This window comes from Peromyscus maniculatus, chromosome 12 (assembly GCF_049852395.1).
Source record: "Peromyscus maniculatus bairdii isolate BWxNUB_F1_BW_parent chromosome 12, HU_Pman_BW_mat_3.1, whole genome shotgun sequence".
Lineage (NCBI taxonomy): Eukaryota > Metazoa > Chordata > Mammalia > Rodentia > Cricetidae > Peromyscus > Peromyscus maniculatus.
The window spans coordinates 57833163-57847492 of NC_134863.1; the positions used below are offsets into that span (position 1 = coordinate 57833163).

At 35.4% G+C, this 14330-nt stretch overlaps 1 protein-coding gene across 5 annotated transcripts in view; it reads left to right on the plus strand.

Moving 5' to 3' along the window:
• LOC143268146 (uncharacterized) overlaps window positions 1-14330 on the plus strand; it is a 49342-nt gene that overhangs the window by 13755 nt on the left and 21257 nt on the right. For 3 of the 5 annotated variants that reach the window (XR_013043807.1, XR_013043808.1, XM_076549094.1), the window contains 2 exons: window positions 375-483; window positions 11199-12274. Coding sequence is in view for 2 of the 5 variants with exons in the window: in XM_076549094.1 (XP_076405209.1) it covers window positions 375-483; window positions 11199-11274 (185 nt within the window). In the remaining 3 variants the exon portion in view is untranslated. Of the gene's footprint in view, window positions 1-374; window positions 484-11198; window positions 12275-14330 lie in introns of those variants that run through there. The other 2 variants (XR_013043809.1, XM_076549095.1) reach the window with 1 other exon arrangement.

Genomic DNA, 14330 nt, shown 5'->3' on the forward strand with positions numbered 1-14330 from the left:
GTAGTGCCTCAAGCAGCTTTCCATGCATATTTCCTAATTCCACTATCAACACCAAACAGTTTATATACTTAAGATATTTTCACCTGTTTTTCCTTCTTTACAAGTCTGATTTTCAATGGTAAATAATATTAGAACTATTTTTATGGTTCATAAAATTTCAATAAACAACATTTTACATTTTAAAAATCCAACTCTGTTAACTATGTTCATTCCTTTTTGATTCAGGATATTGACTTTTTCTTGCTAAGGACACCCGAATTTTCTTTGGAATCCATACCTAGTCTTTTGGTCTGTGTTCTTAGAGATATTGGCAACACTGAGCTGATTAGCATAAGTGCATCAATAATCTACTCTCATGTCCTATATTGTCACAGTGTATTGCTGTCCAGTGTTTTGTGAGAATCAGACAAAAGTGATCCATGCGTATTATACAAATCATGGAGCAGAAGAGAGAAAAGCAGTCACTGAACTCTGGGACATCAGGTGAGCTTGTCAAGCAGTAATCTTTGGGAATGACTCCCAGGTGCTTTAGCAGAAAGCATTAGTGGATTTCTCCAGTGATTCCTCATTGCCCAGCCTGTAACACTTAAGAAGCTGCAATGTTTTATTGACTGGTATCAATGTTTTAGGAGATGGGAAGACACATTACTTGTTTATTGTCTCGGGGGTTCCTAGATTAGGAAAATAATCGTTGCTTTCCAAATTTTGCATGAATTAATTTAGCTAGTGGAAACGAATTTGTAGAGCATATCTGTAATTTATTCTGGGAAATCTAATCCCTAGTTTTCATAACTTTCAGTTTCTGAAGATCATAGATTGAAAGAGGTGGGCATGGAGTCTAGCTGCAGTATCTACACAGAATTAGCACAAATAATCAAACAAATATATTTGAGTAACACTTTCTTTTCAAGATTTTATTCTAGACATAGAAATTTGAAATAGTCTTGCCAGGAGTACAGCATAAACATTTGTATGAATAAAGAGATGAGAAGATTGAAAGATACACAGGGGCTACAACGAAACACGATCCAGATATGTGATGACAGGGTCACTAGGAAGAGCCTCACCATCTTCTACGTGGCTCATCTTCAGTCTAGAATGATTCCCACAAAATATGTCCAATTCTGTATTTGCAAATTCTTACAATTTTTGAATGGTTGTTCCTTCTTGTTTCATGGCCAAATATTTTGAAATGTGTTAATCTGCATCTTTCTATAAGATCTTATTGACAGCTGTGCAAATAAGAAAAGTTCTCCATTCAACCCAATATAGAATCTCAAGTCCATATTTATTTTCAGATAGTCACTTCATCAGCTTTCTCCAGCAGTCCATCCATCTCAAACCATTGGCCAGTTAGTTACCTAGAAGCAAAAAGCCAGAAAAAAAAAATCTTGCATAGAAACTGATGCATACTTTGCTCCTCTTTTATACCAAGCATATTTTCATAGAAAGAGCTGACTAGATGGAGGAAGCTCCTGGAAGGAGGTTATAAGTTATACCTCTTTTGCTGTTAGATGGGATGTACCTGTTTTGTGTGTGATGTATGATGTGGTGTGTGTGTGTGTGTGTGTGTGTGTGTGTGTGTGTGTGTGTGTTTGTGTGTGTGTGTTTGTGTGTGCATGTGTGTGTGTGTGTGTGTGTGTGTGTGTGTGTTTGTGTGTATATCTGTGTGATGTTAACTCAAGCATGCCATGGTGCACAAGTGAAGATCACAGAACTCACCGGATCAGTCAGTTCTTCCTTTCATATATACAGATTCCGGAGATTGAGTTTAGATAACCAGGATTACTTAAGTGTGTTCACTTGTTGAGTAATCTTGCCAGTTGCTTTTTGAACATCAAAAGCAAAACCAGCAACTTCTATTTTTTGAGAGTTATGTATATTATGTGATAAAAACATAGAAACAAATTGGAAAAATGAAAATTAATGTAATTATGACACTTAAATCTTAGTATCACCATGAGACAATATGATAAAAGTTTTGTTGTGCAATAATAATTCTTGTGTTTGACAACGGCATATTTAGAAAACAAACATGACTTGAAGCTATTGATAGTACACTGCTCTATGGAGATTTACAAATGGGATGTCATTCTCTTAACCTATCCTCACACATTCGCTCACCTACTAGCCCAATAAACCTAGGCCAGCCTTCCTTCCCATCTCTTAATGCCTAAAATACCATTCTTTAGAGGAGAGGACAGATAGCCATGTTACTAGTGTCAGACACATTTACAGTTACCCTTTTTGGTATCCTGTCCTACAACATAGACACTTGCATGTACAGGTGAGCAATTGGCTTTCAGCATATTGTTTTACAGAAATCGGGGAAAAGTTCTTTGGATTTTGGTTTTGCAGAGAGACATAAGGAACTCAGTCTATTGTACCTCATGTGTTTGGTCATGGGTAAATAGAAAAGTACATAATTTGCTGGCTATACACAGCATAACAACATTTGAGACTCTTTTCAGTGTCCAGCTCACATGGACAGCTTTGCTTTTTGTGCTCATGATTTACTCTCATGATAGACACTTTGAAGCTTTCTGCAAAGTATCCTCACAAAGGAATACCAGAAAGCAAGGTATATACCTTATATTGAGTGGCACTTACCTCTCCATATGGCTGGATAAATTGGAGAAGGAAAAATGATATTTAGGAAGATATTAGGAAGTGCTAGGAAAATTTAGTGAACTAAGCAAATCTTTACCACAGATAATTAAACAAATCTCATTTTTATTCTTGCTTATGGTCATGGGAAAGACACAATAGAGTGTGTCAGGAAAATGAATATCTTTATTTTGGTATACACATTAGTGTCATATTATTTCAGATTGAAAAAGCCATATTTTAGTAGCCAAATGTTAGAGTTTTAATTGCTAGCTCAGTATTTAAATTGAGACTATAGTTTCTTACAAAAGCAGGATAATGTGCAGCATTGAGGTAACAGCATATTTGGAAAAATAAAAGCAAACCATGAATGTGGGCACATTTTCACTTAGGGAATAATTACGTTTCACTATTAAAAATATCATAAAATTATATTATAGATTTAATTTCCTACTATGGTGGCCATCTTGCATTTTTGTATTACTGAGAATTCTATAGACAAAATGATCATGGTTAATTCATGCTACTTATAGCATGGAGTAGCTCTCCTTCTTAAAGAATTGGATATGTTAATATTCAAGATATGTTTATATATTTCATTTCCCTTCATTTATTTCCTTTCAGCACATGTCATATATTAAAGTTCATGTTGGTCATGTTTTCAGTGTGTTTGCATTTATTGGTTCAGTCTTGTTCTTTTCCATGGAGGATAATCTTGTTTTATTTTTTTTTAATTCAACTGATGAAAATTTTGCAGGGAAGCTGAACCCTCTCTTTGCATATACATCTGCTTTTTATGTTCTCTAACTACATGGTACACTCGGAACATCATTTTAAATTTTGGTAAAAATGCCCTAAAGTGCAGTCACTTTCTACAATAGCAGAGGTAGATCTATGGCTACGATTTATCAGTGAGACAATTGCTAACAAAAGAAAAAGTCAAAGAAACACTTATTTTCTTTCTTTTAGATAAAGAATTGTATGTATTAAAAACAATCAAGTTGAAAGAAATGAAGACTGCTAAAACACAGAGAAAAGTATATACATAAATTTTAAATTTGCATGCTATAGTTAAGTCAACAATATTATCATTTTTCTAAATATAGACTTACAAAGTACAAAGACATAGATGAGCTTCAGAAAGCAATCTGTGAAATTAACTAACAATCAGCCCTGCTAGCCTCTGCCATGAGAAAGCTCGCTTGCCACACACAAAATTGCAGTGGCTAAAAAGGTTAAATAAAATTAGCAAAATGCTTTGGCAGGAATTCTTAATGACACCATGTCCCAAGGCATGAACTTGACTCATGCACTGTTCTCTGTCTACTCTTTGCTTTTGTATCACATTCACGTTCTTTTGTAATCACTCAACTGCACAGACATACATGGACCTATTCTGAAATGTTTCAAATGAACTGTATAGAAAGCACATATTTTACTAAAATGAAAGCTTGGAAAATACTAATCATTTGATAGTACTTTCAATGAAAATACTATTAAACTACCGTGGGAAGCATAAAAACCAATATCTCTTGAGGCTAATCTTGTGGTTTGAATGGATTTCTAAAGAAAGTGTAAGTTAGAAATTTAATATTCAAGTGTAGAGTGTTAAGAGATGGACCCTCTAGGAGGTGATTAGGCTGTGAAGGCTGTGTCCTCATGAGGGGGCTAATGGTGTTAAGCACAAGATTGTTTCCTTATAAAAGAAATTTAGTCTTTTTGTTGTTTCTCTTCCCTTTTTTTGCCTTCTCTTCCTTTTCTTTTATTTCATTTCTTTCAGTTAAGCCACAATGCACAAAGAAGGACTGTAGTTGTTTTTGCTTTTGTCTTGTTTTTACTCTTTGTTTTTTGGGGGGCCTGTCATCCAGCTCCCAAATAAATACATGGAGACTTATTCTTACTTATAAATGCCCAGGCTTAGCTTATCTTGTTTAAAGCCAGCTTTGCTAGCTTACATTATCCTGTCTACCTTTTGCCTCTGGACTCGTACCATTCTTTATTCTATATCTCTTTCTTTCTTTTGTTCTTTCTTTCTTACTCTATGGCTGGCTGTGTTGTTGGGTGGCTGGCCTCTGGTGTGCTCATCTCCTATTCTTACTCCTCCTTATCCTCCCTCACCTCTTTATTCTCTCTACATGTCAGCCCTGCCTACCCTCTCTCTTCTGCCTAGCTAGTGTTCAGTCAGCTCTTCATTAGACCATCAGGTGTTTTAGACAGGCAAAGTAATACAACTTTACAGAGTTAAACAAATGCAACACAAAAAAAATGCAACATATCTTTGTATCATTAAACCATATTCCACAGCATAAACACATGTAACACATCTTCAACTAACATTCCACAACAACCTGTCAAAATGATCAGTCCCGGTATAGTACTCTAATTTCAAAGTTGTGAATCACATCATTTCTGATCACTATAAATAAGTCTGTATTATTTTTGTATAAGACCACAACATAGAAAAAGACGTATGTGTTTATTTTTTCCCCTGGGAGATAAATAGAGTTTTAAATGCATTAATTATTTTAATCCGAAAAATTAAACTTGGAAACATCAAAGGTTATGTAAACTCCTCACACCAAAAATGTATGTAATATATTTTAGAGCATACATTTTTGCATTTATCAACACAGTACATCAGGGAATATAAGGCAGACTAGATGAGTAAAATCCAATAGACATGCTTTTTAAAGAGGTCAGGAGAGGTCGCAGGAAAGAAATGTAGTGTTTAATATGTTGGGTTACCAACAGAAAAGACCTTCTACTAACTTTAGTACCAAGGGAAAGAGGAAGGAGAAAAATCAAGAATCCAGAGTACAGAGGTCACCCAAAACCTAATCCTTCCTAATGTAGCTCAGATAATTCATGGAGAACATAAGACTGATCCTAATTCTGCTTCTCACTGGGAATGTTTTACCCTGTGCTTTTTGTTGTTGTTGTTTTCTGTTTTGTTTTGTTTTCCCCAGGCAGGAAGGACAATAGATGAGTCTCTGTTACATATCAGGTTCTGAGGTGGAGTTCCAGTCCAACACTATTCTAGGGTTTCATTTGGATGCATAATATTGTCTTAATTTAAAACTTTAGTTGATAGTAAGTAAAAATTCTGCTTCCTTACATTAAGAATTAATAAACTGTAATTCTGTTTAGTAAATTTCATATTAAGCAAAATATAAGTAAATTGTAATTTTGTTTAGTAAGTTTCATATTAGGCAAAACATAGCAATTAGAAGTCATGACTGTTGAAAATAGTTTTCACAAAGGTAATACTCAAGTGCCAAACGTTACAACCACAAAGAGGATTTGTCTTCAATAATTAGTGAAATGAAAAATAAAACTTTAAACATATGATCCTCATGTTTAAAAGACTGATCACACCAAGTGTTTGAAGTCTGTAAAACTTAAGAAAATCTTTGGCCATTACTGAGGAAATCAATTACTTAGTACTATGTACTAGGTATCTACACATGCATTCTATATAGCAAGAAGATAAACTACTATGTATATACCCTAAATTGCCATAAATATTGGTGAAAATAAATCTACTCAATGATCCTTCAGACCCTGTTTATGTCACTCAAGTAGAGTCTAGAAAAATATGCATTGTTGTTACAACCATTGAATTAATAGTAACTTGTGGAAGGGTAAAGTACTTTAAAAAATGAGAATTGATAAATATTTTTCATAACCCAATGAGTAGAGATTTTTAAAAATGAATGTTAGTGAAGGATATCTGAGTCAATAAAGAACACAATCTTTAATTTTATTCTCATGAAATTCTAGAACAGAAAAGTAAAGCTGTGTTAAATTTAAGCTTAAGAGAAAATCATGAAGACTGTTTTGTTGCTTTGATATTGCTATGTATTGTGATAGATAACCTAATACATGGACATGGAGAATAATTATTAAAATTTTAATATTTAAATCCATGTCCAGTGTTTATTTTGTAAGCATATTGTGCTGTCAAAAGTTTATTTGTTCTGGTAAAAAAAAAAAGCACATATTAGCTGCACTGTACTTGATCAGTGAAAATTTATAGCCAAATATATGGAATACATGTTTAAAAAGTATAAATATCCTCATTTCTACTATATGCCAGTAAATCCTCATTTCTACTATATACCAAAAAATACACATTCATGTTGGTAAGGTTCAGGGAGCTACTAACTTCTACATACATCTTAGTTATGTTGGCTATGCTAAAACCTAACATGAATGTGCATGCATCTATACAAATAGAAAGAGAGCTATAAGCAGTTGAGCTTTATAATAATTTCAAGATTTCTTGTAAACAAAAAGAAGTTGCTGTTTTGAGTCAGCAAGGAAAGTATTTATATTACACAGCAAGCCATGTAGGATTCATTCAGAAATTAAAAGGAAGTAAGGGAGAAAGATAATAGTAGTTCATGGATTTTGTTGTGCTTAATATCACCAGTATACATTTTTCATCCTCAGTGAAATGTTCAACTTTGTTTTAATTTGGAAATGAGCTTTAATTTCATACTGCAAGTCATAGATAAATTTAACTTTAAATAGGAAATAGGAGCTCATTGGAATGATCCTGATTGTTTCCATATTAATTGATAATTCCTATTCAAAACAAGTGATTAATATGGTCTAAAAACCATGGAAAAATAATGTTTTTTAAAAGTTTTGCTCCACTTAGACACAAGAGCATGTATATGCCAACAATGATCACAAAATCATCTTCTATACTGGAAGATATTACAATCATGATATGCATTTAAAGAAGTTAAGTACTTATTCTGAATGATCTTATTTATCTATTCCTTTACATTTGTGTCTATGTTAATCTTCTTGAGAGATAGGTACTATAATACTTGAATTTTGCCTATAATTTCCTCTCACTTTTTAAGACTTGGATAAGAATCAATTTAGTTTATTAGTATGAGCTTTCATTCCTCTAGAAGTTTTTGAAGGTCCCAGATGCTACAGACTGTCTAAATGTTGATTTCTTCTTATATGAACATGCTTAATATTCTCTTTCTGGTCTAGTGATTCTCATAATTTCCATGCTGGACATTTTCTTTTATCAAGGGATCATTGGGCAATATCAGTGTCTTTAAAGCATGGAGTTTGGATTTCCCAGTGATGCTCATGCACAACTCTCTGAGACCTTACTCCCTCCTTATAGTGGCTTCCAGGCTTGCGTGTTTATATCAACACTTACATCTGCTAGTGATCCCTTAGAAAAGGCACTTCTTTTGTATTCCTTTCTAGAAATTTCTAACAAAATTAGTGTTTTGTTCAGCAAGGGATTTTATAAATCACAGAAGAACCATTGACTTAGAAACAACTTCTAACATCAAGACAATAAACTCATTCAAGCAAATAAATAGAGTCACAGATAAATAACTTGAAAATAAACACGAAAAATTACATAAGATTTTCCTACTTACTTTGTGCTTATTAAATTGGTACATATATTGCAGTGTAGAAGATTACATTACAGGTCAAAGAGAAAAGTCTTAGGGTTTTCGAATGCCAGATCTCAAAGCTCTAATCCTCTCAGGGAGAAAAGAAAATTATTTTGTTTCTAAAGTTAAGGTTTATTTTTTTATGTTTGGCACATAAAAAGGACAGTATTTCATCCCCAAATGTATAGTATATTTCAAGTAAATACCTTGTACACTTATCATCCACCTTCTAGAAATATCCAGGGAGTAGGAAGAGTTCTGAGTTCATCTCTAATCCAATTCTCCTTCACTGTTTTCTCTATTTTAACATCATGAACTATATTTTTCAAGAACACAGTTCTGGTCTTTGAAATGTACACTCCTATAATTCCATTTGAAACCTACTACTACTTTCTCTTTACAACTCATGTGATTTGAAATGAAGTAACAACTAAATCAAACAGGTAATACTTCAGATTTTACATGGAAAATGCCCTATAAGAACATTCATCTACAACATTAAGAATGCTTTCTTTCTTCCTCCAGTAATGTGCATAGCATATTCTAACTCTATGAAAGCTGGCTATTAGGGGTGAAGCCTCAAGATAGGCAACAGGTTGATCTCTCCATGTTCTAGGACTCGATTATATGGTATCTTTGGCAATAGGGTCTTAATGTCAATTTTGGTGGTTATCAAAGGACACCAACAATAACATCTTTGGAGGTCTAGGGGAACTCACTGGCAAACATCTCTCAATAGGCATTCTATTCATGACCCTTGGCTTTTTATTTGAGCATCCATGGTTTTTTGTATATGCATTTTCACCTAATATAGTTGCAGTATAGTGATTTGAATAGGAATGGGCACCATGGGCTCATGTATTTAAATGCTTGGTCACTAGGCAGTGGCACTACTTGAAAAAGACAGGGATTAGAAGCATTGAACTTGTTGAAGGAAGTGTGTCACTGTGGGTGAGCATAGAGGTTTCAAAAGCCCACACTAGGTTCAGTGTCCCACTCTTCCTGCTACCTGAAAATCCTACAGTAAAACTCTCAGCTGTCTGCCTGTGTGCCACCACCATGCTCCCACCATGCTGATAATGAACTAAGCCTCTGAAAGTATAAGCAAGCCTCAATTAAATGCTTTCTTTTTATAATTGTTGCCTTAGTCATGGTGTCTCTTCACAGCAGTAGAACACTGACTAAGAAAGAAAGTGGTACCAGAAGTGCAGTATTGCTATGAGGGGACTAACCATTCTGCTAGTTGGTAGAATATGGATTTTGGTGCTTTTGATTAAGAAAACAGTTGAACACGTTAGTGGGGCTGAATGAGTCATACATCCAGGGGCATGGAAGACAGTGGTGCTAAGAGCAATGTAGATAAAGATGGCCTCCCTCAAGAAGTTTTAGAATAGAGGAATATTAGTAAGTGGCCTAGAGACAGTTCTTGTGATATTTTGGTGAAGAATATGACTTTTATTTTGCCCTTGTTCTAAAAAATCTGCCTGAGTCTAAATAGAAGGGTTTTTGGAATCATGGCATTTGCAGAGGAGATTTCAAGACAGCCTTATATTGACTATAATATGGTTATTAGGAGACACTTGTATGCAGCTCTATGCTGTAAAGGAGTAAACAGAACAAGGAAAAATTGAAAAAATTTACAGTTTGAGAAGAAAGAGGGCACCGGGAATTGCAATTGAGCCAAGTCCTGTGTTCAAGGAGATAAAAAGATTGAAGAAAAGCCTGATGACAAATGGGATAAAAGGAATAGGGAACCTGGGACAAGACCCAACATGGCTAAACTTCTAACCTATAGAAAATAATTAAAGGAATCTTTAAGCAGTGAAGGAACCCATAGACAACGGAAAGATGGTGCGAATGTATTTTAAAAATAGGATCAAGTTCAAGGCAGAGCAAGCACCAAAACTATTCAGTTTAAGCCATATGGTTATGGCTTTAAATTAAAAGATATAAGAAAGGGGTTTGGGAATCTCTGTCCATAATTAAGGAAAGCCACTGAGGCAAGATTAGTGGCAGGGATATCTCTACATCAAGACACAGAGAGGCTGTTTTATGAAACTGTGTCTGTGAAGCCTGGATTTCATTGTTGACCCCAAGATTTTGGAGATGTTTGAGCAATGGGATATCTGCCCAGGAAAGCTGGAGACTGGATGTGGGATGAGCACACAAGAGGCCCAAGAGGTAAGTGTGTATAGTCAACAAAGCTAAAAGGATTGGGATATCTGATGATCCTTTTGATACTATACATAAAAATGTAGAATTTGGAGTGTATCCTGCTGGGTTTTGGTCTTGTTTTGATCCAGTATTGCCTCATTATGCTCCAATTCCACCCTTTTGGAATGGTAATGTACACTCTGTGCTACTCTATGTTAGAGGGATGAGATCTGGTTCTTAATTTTGATTTTTCAGGGGGTTGCAGCAAAGAGGTTACCATGAGTCTCAGAAGAGACTTTGGACTTTTAAACACTGTTGAGATTATTATAGACTATGACGGTTTTTGAAGATAGATGGATTGCACTTTTGCATTTTGATATGCAGCCTATGGGGGCAGAGATTTAAATGTGGTGGTTGAAGAGGAAGGATCCTTACAGTCTCATCTATTTGAATGCTTGGTCATTAGGGAGTGGTGCTCCTTGAGAGGGATTAGGAGGTGTGGGAGTGGTGCTCCTTGAGAGGGATTAGGAGGTGCTGCATTATAGGAGGAACTGTCAAGACGGTGGGTAGGCTTTGAGGTTTCCAAAGCCCACACTAGGTTCAATGTCTTGTTCTGCTGCATGCAGATCTAGATGTAGAACTCTCAGTTATCATGTCTCCCTCTGTGGTGCCATGCTCCAGCCATGCCAAACCTCTGAAATTATAAGAAAGCCCCAATTAAATGTTGTCTTGTATAAGAGTGTCTCAGGTCATGGTGTCTTTTACAGCAATAGATCACTGACTATGATAATAAGGTTACTTTATTTCAATTCTTTTTATATATTTATAATGTGATGGTTTGAATGGGAATGGCCCTTATAGGCTCAGTTAATGGAATATTTATTCCCCAGGAGACAATGTTTTTTATTGAAGTGGTGCAGGTTTACTGGATGAAGTACTGGGTTTTGTAGCATTCCCAGACTCACCCCAATTCTAGTTTTCTCTTTTTATTCATGTTTTCAGATGTAAGATTGGATGTATCAGTTTCTGTTCCTGCCAGCATGCCTGCAACTTACTGCCATACCTCTCTACCATGTGAAATTTTATTCCTCTCAAGCTGGAAGCCACAAAATTCCTTCTCCCATAAGCTGCTTTTGGAAATGTTGTTTTACTGCAGCAGCAGCAAAATATATCACACATGTATGGATGTATTTTATAAAGATTCTACAATAGTATATTTTCAAATGAGTATTTTTTAAGAGCCCTTCTGTGTTTGAGATCTCTGAAAGCTATGGTAACAACCAGCTTGGAATACCTGACCACTAGTACGTATGTGGCATGACCATCATGATAGTAGCCAGTCACTTTCTGATTTGTCTGAGGCTCCTTCCTCAAGATGGGACCAATATCTAGCAAAAATATCAGGGCCAAGAACCTGTAGCTGTACAGGACCCAGGCCCTAAGGAAAAGGCTGCTTTTACTATGCTGCTAAATGGGCAAAGCATTTTGGTGATATTTTATTTGCACTGAAATGTGATTTTATTCATACGTTAATAAATAAAGTTGCCTGGGGGTCAGAGCTAATAGCAAGCCATAGCAGAAGTCTGGCAGTCGTAGCACAGCCCTTAATCCCAATCACATGACAGACAGATCTCTGTGTGTTCAAGGATACCACCAGCATGGAGACACACGCCTTCAATCCCAATACCAACCATAGAAGACCTGGAGGTCTGTAGAGAAGGGCAGTGATGAGAAGGTCATGTGGTTGGGTTTATAACCAATGAGAAGGCAGAACAGAAAGTCTATATAAAGACAGATATACAGCAAGTAGCGCACTTGCTGAGGAGGACAGCAGCGGCAGTGAAAGGTAAGGTTTTTAGCTCTTAGCTATTGCTCTGACCTCTTGGGCTTTTAACTCTGTAATCTGCTCTGTGTTTCTTATTTAATAAGACTGTTCATCTACAAAGTATTAAACTGACTCCACTGGATTTATTCTTATATTCATTGATTAGTGCATCTCTCAACCTTCTCTTTATTCTAACTGAAATTATTTTGATTACATTTACTATCCCACTAAATAATTGACATTTTTCATGATGGGGGGGGTGGGGAGGAATTTAAAAAGCCATTTGAGGAATGGAATGAGGAAATTTTATAGTAACCAAAGTCTTGAGAACAGTTATATTATGGCTTGTGAAACAGATAGACTGAGCATGTGATGGCAGGCGTGCATTATAGTAATATGCGTTGTAATTAACTTCATATTTTATAATATGACAAACAGAACAACTATACACTTACACATAGTAAAGATAAAATTACTTGTTTCCAGCAACTTGTCTACATTACTGTGCTGCAGACATCCTTCTTTAATCCTCTTTGAGATACTCTCAAAACAAAAGTGAGAGCTATGCAGTGAGATGTTAATAAAGTCACTTTTGTGTGATTAGCAAGTTTTGTTGGGAGCTGCCATGTGAAAAGTTCAGCTGGAAGAACAGGCAGAAGTGACAGGCTTTGAATTTTTGGGTTTTTCACAGGCAAGAAAAGTACTGTGCTATAAGACACACAACAGTCAAAATAGAAAAAAAAAATCTCCAAAACACAGTTGTATATAAACTGATGCTTTCCCCCTCCAAGTACTACCTGTAAATATTATTGGAGAAGGAGTGAAATTTGTAAAATCAGCCATAGAAGGTGAAACCTCAAGAGTAGACATTTTTTTCTAAGAAGAAAAATTAAGACAGAATTAAAATATTTTGACTGATGTATCTTTTCTTGATATTGTTTATTTTAATCACTGATTAGAAATGTGAATGTTTCTTGTTTCTTTTCATTCTTTTTTTTTGGTGGGGGGCGGAGAGCATTTCAAGACAGGGTTTCTCTGTGAAGTGGTCTGGCTGCCCTGGAACTCACTCTGTAGATCTGGCTGGCCTTGAAATCACAGCGATCCTCCTGCCTCTGCCACCTGAGTGCTGGGATTAAAAGCTGTCCATCACCACCTCCCAGCTGTGAATGTTTCTGAAGGTAAAAATAAAATAAAAATGCTTATGAAGTTTTGTTGATGGGACAAGGAAAACAGAATGGCACGAAGCTACTTGCTCAGAGAAAGATGAAGTGATTAATTTGATTGTGATAAAATTTAATGCTTATACTTGCATTAATCCAAACTTCAGGAAATAAAGCATTTAGAATGATTTTCAGATCTTTAGCAGAAAATATGCATGCACTTTAGAGATTGTGTCAAGTAATAAAAAAATAACCAAGTCAACAGATAGAGTGATCTGAAGTTAGTGATAATATAAAACTCACCTCCTGTAGAAAGAATAGATATAGAAAATATGATAATATTGCAAAATTGTTATAAAATGACTTTTGTAGTTCCTATAAAGTAGAACTTAGAAATGACATTAAGGTTAAGACAATACAAAATGTTTATTATTATGTATTTTCGTGTATATGTAGATACACATGTATAATATTAGTGTGTGTGTGTGTGTGTGTGTGTGTGTGTGTGTGTGTGTGTGTGTATTTAGAATGATAAATTGCACTAGTCAGTTCTTTACTACCATATAGGTCATCATATTTTGCAGAAAGCCCCTTTACCTACTGAGACATCTATCTTGCTCCCAAACATTTATTTGCATAAATTGCTTATATTCTTACATATGACATCTGCTTTTATAATCCAGCTCTACAAAGTGTTTGTGACACCACGATGATTTATCTTCCATGGCTATTGCTTTATCAGATTTAGGACATTCCTCATCTATGTGTTGATACCTTTAAAGATTATGGTAGTTTGAATTATAAATGTCCCTTATTGTCTCAGGCATTTAAATCTTTGGTTCCAAGTTGGTTGTGCTATTTGGGGATTTTTAACTGGTACAGTATCTTGGGGGGGGGGGAGTATGTCATTGGGGGTACTTTTTGCCTCTTTCCTGGTTGCCCTCTCTGCTTTGTGCCTATGATAAAAGTTGTGAGCTCTCAGAATCCTGCTCCAGCCACCAGGCCTGCTGCTTGCTGCCTTGCTTCACTGCCAAGATGTACTCTCACCCTATAAAAGCATAAGTTAAAATAAACTCTTTATCCTATAAGTTGCCAAACTTTTGGTATTTTGTCACAGCAGCGGAAAAGTACCTAATAAAAATAAATATA